This window comes from Microtus ochrogaster, linkage group LG4 (assembly GCF_000317375.1).
Source record: "Microtus ochrogaster isolate Prairie Vole_2 linkage group LG4, MicOch1.0, whole genome shotgun sequence".
In the NCBI taxonomy this organism is placed as follows: domain Eukaryota; kingdom Metazoa; phylum Chordata; class Mammalia; order Rodentia; family Cricetidae; genus Microtus; species Microtus ochrogaster.
In genome coordinates, this window is record NC_022030.1 from 44,651,632 (window position 1) to 44,660,232 (window position 8,601).

General features: G+C 40.2%; 1 protein-coding gene across 1 annotated transcript in view; it reads right to left on the reverse strand.

Annotated features, from left to right (window-relative positions):
* The window catches only part of Cpo (carboxypeptidase O), a 120,061-nt gene that overhangs the window by 44,364 nt on the left and 67,096 nt on the right, over nt 1-8,601 (reverse strand). Inside the window, 2 exon segments of the mRNA XM_005372426.2 lie at nt 209-360; nt 1,878-2,010. Coding sequence (XP_005372483.2) covers nt 209-360; nt 1,878-2,010 — 285 coding nt within the window.

Sequence of the window (8,601 nt, forward strand, 5' to 3'; positions counted from 1 at the left end):
TAACCTAATCTAAATAACCCCTCACAGGTGTGCCCAGAGTCTAACCTAATCTAAATAACCCCTTACAGGTGTGCCCAGAGTTAACCTAATCTAAATAACCCCTCACAGGTGGGCCCAGAGTCTAACCTAATCTAAATAAACCCTCACAGGTGGGCCCAGAGACTGACTTAATCTAAATAACCCCTCACAGGTAGGCCCAGAGACTGACCTAATCTAAATAACCCCTCACAGGTATGCTGGAGGCCAACCATCTCCCAGTCAATTCTGAATCCTATCACACTGTCAACACTGACATCACACCAGATCATTGGGTTTCCATGGGTGTACACCATCTTATTCAAAGACACAGAGCTGACAGTTCTTTGTGGTAACAGAGGAAAGTATAATTTCTTTTTAGCATTCTGAAAAACTATTCTGGAAAAAAAATACTATATTCTTATATGTAGACAGTGTAATTGGTAAAGCTTATCTGGAAGGAAATTTGTGCCTTTATATACGCTTTTAGATATGTATATCCTTTAATACAAGTATACTAGCTTTAGAAGCTTATACCAAAGATAAAGGTTTTGTGTGGTATCATAGAGAAATGCACGCAAAGCCACTTCTTCCCACCGTCTCCTTTTGGAAGCCACTGAGCATCTTCACGGCATTACAAATGCTTCTTCACAGAAGAACTTACCCTCAAAGAACTTCTGTGGAGCTCTGGGTTCAGCAAGAAAAAAACAGCACTTCTGTTGACCAAGGTTTCTGTCCCACCAGGTCCTGCAGCCATTCTATCCCAAAGAAACACACAGAAGACTACATTAATTATAAACTGGTTGGCCCATTATCTCAGGCTTCTTATGACTCTTATAATTTATATTATCCCATAATTCTCGTCTGTGTTAGCAATGTGGCTTGGTACCTTTCATCAGCAAGGCATTCTCATCTTGCTTCCTCTGTGTCTGGGCAACAACTGCAGACTGAATCTTTCTTCTTCCCAGAATTCTCCTGTTCTTGTCACCTTACCTCTATTTCCTACCTGGCTACTGGCCAATCAACATTTTATTAAACAAGTACAATAAACAAATCTTTACAGGGTAAAACCATTGTCCCACAACACATTTCCAGGGAAACAGAACTTACTGAGGAACTGTCTTCTCTCCTTGAGTCTGACACTCACATGGGAACCAACTCTGTAGTAGGAGCTGCAGGCTGTGTTCCTGCCACCCCAGCTCCTGTTCGCCTGGCTATCTTATGCCCCGAAATAACAACACACAAACTGTATTCATTTAAACACTGCTTGGCCCATTAGCTCTAGCCTCTTCTTGGCTAACTCTCACACCTGGACTAGCCCATTTCTAATAATATGTGTAGCACCGAGGTGTGCTTACCGGGAAGATTCTAGCCTACGTTCATCGCTGTCTGCCCAGGAGAGGGGAGCATGGCCTCTGAGCTCACTTCCTCTTCCTCCCAGCATTCTGTTCTGTTTATTCCTCCCACCTATGTTTTAACCTATGAGGGCCAAGCAGTTTATTTTTTAACTAATGACCTTCCTCCATCACTACTCTGTGCTTCTTGAATCTGCCAAGGACATGACAAACCCAAAGAAGTGTAATTATGACTCATGTTCCAGCTGGGTGCATGGGGCTGTTCCCCTTTCCTCTTCGTTGTGTTTTTAATTTGTCTTTTTATTTCATATCACCAGGTTTTGTAGTTTCAATGGTGGCACTAACGGTGGAGAGAGAAATGTTTGGAAATCTCTTCGACTTAGCATACAGGCAAATCTTCAGCTCACAGTTTGAGCCAATCTAGTTTGTGATTATTAGTATTGAAAGTAATCCACTCCTGATATATCCTAAAGCATGTTGTGACCTCCAGTAACACCACTCACTCACCTCCCCCTGGGATAATATCTCTTCTGAGAATAGATCTTAAGGCTCCTCCATGGACTGACAACCTCCTGTCTGTGATATGCTGAGGATGTGGAATGGATAGGAAGATATAAAATAGTGAAGACATCAGGACTTCCTGAAGAACAGGAGACTGATTTTAAAGATCACAAAGGGGTTAGATAGAGGACTATAAGGTTAGGAACATTTAATTCTGTAGACCAGAGTTGAGTTCACAGTACTCTTGTCAGATAGTTCACATTTGCCTTATAACTCCTGTGCTCCCTCTTCTGGCTTCCATGAGCATTTACATACATGTACAAACACACACACACACACACACACACACACACAAATATTAAAAAAATTAGTCACAGAAGGTGGTACACATAGGATTTGAAGTCCCAAAGCCAATGTTGAATAACTCTGATTTACCTGCTATACCTTAAACAACTATTTAGCCATGGTGAAATACAATTTCTTTGTCTACAGAGTGAGGATAATCATACTAACCTTGTATGGAGGTTAGAATGACTCAATAAGGTATTGTAGATTAAAAAGCACTGATTTATTGAGCTGGAACTTTTTATGAGACAGGCACTATTCGAAGTAGTTTAAATCTCATTTACTTTCTCTCTAAAGTGTTGACACAGATTTCTTTTTTTCTTTGTTTCAGAGATGAGGAAACCATATCACAAGGACAGTGTTAACTGAACCCAAACCCTGGCAAGTTGACTTATGAGCCTCTGATATCAACCACTGCTTCAATGTGTGGTAAGATGGAATCCCTGTGCAGCGGCTGCAACCAATGACTATCCAATGAGACTTCATCACCCAAAGCCATATTAGGATTCATTCCTAGTGTCGTATAGTCTATGGGATTTGACAGATGTTTGATGTCCAGTATAAACCAGTATAGTATGATACAGAACAGTTTTAGTGCCCTAACTCTCCTCTGGATTCTGCTCATCCATCCTTGCACTTTAAAATCCTTGGTAACTACATCTCATCACTTAATTTGCATAGTTCTATGTTTTCCACATATTATATAGCTGGGATTCCACTGTGTATGTAGCCTTTCCAGATTGATTTCTATCACTTATAATATGTGTCTTAGTTACTTTTCTATTGTGATGAGTCATTGTGACCAAGGCAACTTATAAAAGGAAGCATTTGATTGCATGCTTGCTTGCAGTTTCAGAGGGCAAGTTCATGACTGTCCTGACAGCAGGCAGGCAGGTATGGTGCTGGAGCAGTAGCCCAGAGCTTATACATTGAGACAACAATAGCAAGGCAGAGAGTGAGCCAACTAGACTGGCGTCGTCTTTTGAAGTCCAACACCTACCCCCACTGACACACCACCTTTATCCAGGCCACACTGCCTCCAACCAGGCCACACCTCCTAATCCTCCTCAAACAGTTCTGCCAACCAGGAAACAAGGCTTCACATAAGAATTGGGGCATTCTCGCTGGGCGTTGGTGGCACATGCCTTTAATCCCAGCACTTGGGAGGCAGAGGCAGGCGGATCTCTGTGAGTTCGAGACCAGCCTGGTCTACAAGAGCTAGTTCCAGGACAGGCTCCAAAACCACAGAGAAACCCTGTCTCAAAAAAAAAAAAAAAAAAAAAAAGAATTGGGGCATTCTCATTCAAACCACCACAATATGGCTTAAGTTCCTTCATGTCTTTCCACAGCTTTGGCAGCTCCTTTCTCACCGCTGGACATTATTCCCTTCTCCAGATATGCCACAGTTTATACCCATTTATATGCTGAAAGACATTGTGGCTGCTTCCTGTATAGACAGTTATCAACAAAGCTGCCATAAACACACATGTGAGTGATTTTGTGCAGACGTGTTCATAGTTCTAGTGTGGAAGAACTAAGGAGTATGATTGTTGAACTAAATGAGAAGCATATTTTTTTCCACGAGAAATGGACAAAGTACTGTTCAAAATTGGTGGAGACAGTTTTACATTTCCACCAGCCACAAGTGAGTTCTGGTTGCTCCACACCCTCTCTAGCCTTTGATGTTGGCCTTCTAGATGTGGGCTGCTGGACCAGACTGTAGTGCATCTGGGAGCTTGAATTGGCAGATTTCTGGTGACAGACAGATGAGATAAAGCATCTTTTCCTGGGTTCCTCGACACATTGTATTTTCTTTGGTGAGGCACCATTGGGGTCATCTGCCCACATTATACTTATCAGATTCATGTATTAATATTTGAATCTCAGGGTTCCTTATACATTTTGGATGGCACTCTATTTTCAGATGTACCTTTCAAAAATATTTTATCTCAGTTTCTGTCTTCTGGTTTTCTTGACATTTTCTTTCAAAGAGTTAGAAGCCACTAAATTTTGGCATTTCAGTTTTTTTTCAAGGGTTGAGCCTCTCTTGGTGTGTCTAAAATATCACTGTCATACTCAGAGCCATCTAGACTTTCTAACTCATCTTCTAGGATTTGATAGTTTTGTATTTAACATTTAGGTAAAGTGCGTTGTGTGTGTGTGTGTGTGTGTGTGTGTGTGTGTGTGTGTGTGTGTGTTCACATAGATGAGATTAGATTGCATGTGTATATATACATTTTCATGGAGACCAGAGGCCAACCTTGGCTGTCATCTTCAATAATGCTGTCCACCTCCTTTGAGATGAGACAGGGCCTGTTATTGGCCTAGAGATTACCAGTTAGGAGATCTAGGCAAACAAGCCCCAGAGACCCGTTTGTCTCTGTCTTCCCAAAGCTGGGATGACATCGGCTTTCCGCCATACAGCATTTTGGGCTAGATGACATCGGCTTTCCACCATACAGCATTTTGGGCTAGGTTCTGAGGATCAAGCTAAGGTCCTCATGTGTGGCAAACACTGTACAGACTCATCCACCTTTCTAGCCCCGGTGGCATATTTTTGAGTGAATATCTGTGCTTTCCCTGTTCTGTACCTGAGTGTCTAGTTGTTCTAGTACTTGGTGTTGCAAAGAATATTTTTTGCTCTGTTGTATAATTTTTCTCCAAATCAATTACTGATGTGTATCTGGGCCTAATTCTGGATTCCCTGTTCTCCTGTTCTAATCATTTATTCTCTTGTCAATACCACACTGTCTGGTGACTGTAAGGTTATAGTAAATCTGAAATAAGGCAATGTCAGGCTTCTGACTCTTTTCTCCTTCAGTATTGTGCCGGCTATTCAATGTCTTTCATTTGTCCACAAATCTCTAGAATCAGTTTGTCAATGATCATGAAATAGCTCCCAAAAATTTTGTTTTGGGGTTACATTGTGTCTATAAATAGAATTTGGAAGAGCTAATATCCAGGCAATACTGAGCCTTCCTTCATGTGAGCATAAATATTTCCCCATTCATTGATGCCATTCATTTGAGTTCTTTGTGTTTTCCTTTGTGTAGTACAAATATTTCATCTTGGGCACACTAGATTTTTTAAAAACTTTAAATTCCACTTTTTCTTTGCTGTGTATAGGAAATCAATGAACTTTCCTATGCCAGCCGGTTTGATCTGATGGGTTCTTAGTTCCAGAATGATTGTTGTTGATTCTTTCTGTTTTCCTACCTGTATGTTCATGTCCCTTTAAACAAGGCAGATTTATTTATCCCTTCCTAAGCTACATGCCATTTGTTACCTTTTCTTGTTTTATTGTCTTAGCTAGGCTTGCAAGAACACTATTGAAAAGCAGCAGTGAGCACAGACCCTGTGCAGAAATGACTGATCTCCCATGAAAGCTTCCAGGTCCTTGCCATTCAGGGTGATGTGATATTAACTGAAGGAGCTTTAAAAATTATTCATTGCACCCAGGCAGTGGTGGCGCACTCTTTTAAGTCCAGCACTCGGGAGGCAGAGGCAGGGGGATTTCTATGAGTTTCAGGCCAGCCTCGTCTACAATAGCTAGTTCCAGGACAGCAAGGATTGTTACACAGAGAAACCCTGTCTTGAAAAAACCAAAAAAAGAAAGTATTCATCACACAGAGGAAGTTCCTTTTTCTTAACCATAGAAGTGTGTTGGATGCTGGGAAGGCTTTCTGTGGACTACTGATAAGATCCTGTGACTTCCCTTTTCCAGCCAGCGTATGTGATGGAGTGTTGAACCAGCCGTGTGTGACTGGGTTAACCCCTTGGCCATCATATGCAGTTCTTTTTATCCAACGTTAGACTGCATTTGTCAATATGTTTTTGAGAATTCTTCTGAGTTTATGAGGGCTATCAGTATATACTTTTCTGTCTCTGTAATGTCTTTGCCTGCCTTCAGTATTAGATGGATGCTGGCCTTGTAGGCTGGGTTAGGAAGTAATTGTTAGGCTAGTAATAATTATGGAGAACTGGCAAAACTTCTGCTTTAAATGTTTGATAGGAACCTGGAAACCACCCTGGGGCTGGTGCTTCTGTCGTGGGTTAATCATACCTTCAGTTTCTTTAAAGCTATGGGATTGTTTTAACTGTCTCCTTAGGGTTTATCTTCCAGCGATTCACTAACGCCGTTCAGAGCTCACTTTATTTCAGGCATTAGGCTAGCACCTCCGAGACCATACACATGGACAATTTATAATCCAGTCTCATTTTAGTCTTTCAAAGTGTGATCCATAACAGGAAAACAGGGCAGGAGAAGAAAGGAAGTGACTTGCAAAGAGTTATGTAGGTAATAAGTCATGGAGTTAGTCATTTGGTGACTATGTCTAGCTAAAACGTTTATTGAACAAAAGGACAGGGGTTTGACTATTCTTTGGAGATCACACGGATAATCCACTTATCTAATAAATATGGATGGGGCAAATGCTTTGTTGACAGCACTGACGTGTGGGCTTCAGGAGATGCTGATGCCAGTGTCTGAGTGGGGATGGTGAACGCACGGAAACTTGGGCAGCTTAATTAACCAGTGTTTCTGCGGCTTTCATCTTTCCCCCGCATTCGTGAGCTTCTATAAAGTGTGTCTTTTCTTTCCTGCATCTTCATTTCTTTCTTTGTAAAGTGAGAAGAATAATGGCTCCAAAGGATGCTTATGAGAACTCAGTAAATTAATCCGTGTTTAGCAATAAGAACACTCTCTTATTGTAGGAAACTCCTAACAACCAAGCGGCAAGAACACAGGAGATGGAATGCAACACAACACATGCCATATTTAGCTGCCATGATATTAAAAGCAAAACAGCACAAAGGTTAATTTAGCCGTTAAACTGGCATTCTTCTTTTTAAAAATGTTTTAAATTGAAGTAGAATTGCATCACTTCCTCCTCCCTTTCCTCCCTCCAGCTCCTCTCCATTACCCCACCTTGATTCCCTTCCTTGAATACACAAGCAGAACCCACTGAGTCCGTTTATGTTGTTTGTATGTATATGATTTCAATACTCACTACTCTGCATTGGGCAACTAAGTCACAGATCAAAACTTTTTTCCCAGAGTCATGGGAGGACAGTGATGCTTGTCTTCACTATGTCATTATCACACCTGATATTTTGTTCTTTTCTTTCTCTCCTATTAGTTTTGGGGTTTGCTGGGATTCTTAAAAATGCGACAACAACAACAAAAAACCACACACACACAATTTTTTAAATCAATGTCTCTCTAAATAACTCTGGATGTCCTGGAACTCACTATGTAGACCAGGCTGGACTCAAACTTACAGAGATCTGCCTGTCTCTGTTTCCCAAATGCTGGAATTAAAGTCCTGCACCACTTTCCTGCTATAAAATATCTTGATAGGATTAATTAAAGTACAAATTTCTAGCTGTTTCAGTTTTGGCTAGGTTCTGAGTATCAAACTGGTGAGCATACACATATGATTCCAGAAATCAGGAGACTGAGGCAGGAGGATCACAAGTTCAAGGACAGCCTAAGCTACCCAGCAAGAGCCTAAATAAAAATAAAAAGCAATAAAGATATAACAAATATAGCAGAGGTCCTCTGTTATTTAGGATCATATACTAACTATCAACTACCCAAAGACAATTCAGTTTCTGCACCTAGTTTATTTATTATCATTAATTATTATCAATACAACTATTAATAGTTTGAATTTAATAGCTCCTTGCCTTCAAAATTATAAATGTTTTATCAGATGTTGAATGAATTTAATAATATTTTGCTTGAACAAGAAAGAACCCTGTAAGGTTGTTTAAAGAATTAACCCAAAATAAGGGGAAGGAGGTTTAAAAGTAGTTTGAGAGAAACAAGTGTTATTTAAATTGTAATAGATGAAGACCAATATATCTCTCCAAGTTATTAAGGAATAGCTATCATGCTTCAGATTTTTTTATAAGCAATAATATCTCAGAGTGAAAGTTTTCAATACAAAATGTATATTGGTACAAGTAATATATGGCAATTGGATGCTTTATGAGACATAAAGCATTTTGTAAGAATTTTACACATGCATCACTGTCCTGTATTACCGGGACTCTGGGAGAAAAGTTTGGATCAGTGACTTAGTTGTCCAATGCAGCCTTGAAATCATACACACGCAAACATTGAAAATGGACTCAGCAGGTTCTCTTTGTGTATATGTGTGTGTATGTGCATATGCGTACATATCATTTTATAAAGAAAAACACAAATATCCCTCAGAGTGTTTAAATTCAAGTAAATATATTTTCAGAAACACATTCTATATTGTTATTAAAAAGTCCATAAATGTCCTCTGAAACAGCACTAACTAGTCCTCACTGGCCATCTATGCTAGTGTCTTGTGTCCTCTGTAACTGCACTAACTCGTCCTCACTGACTATCTGT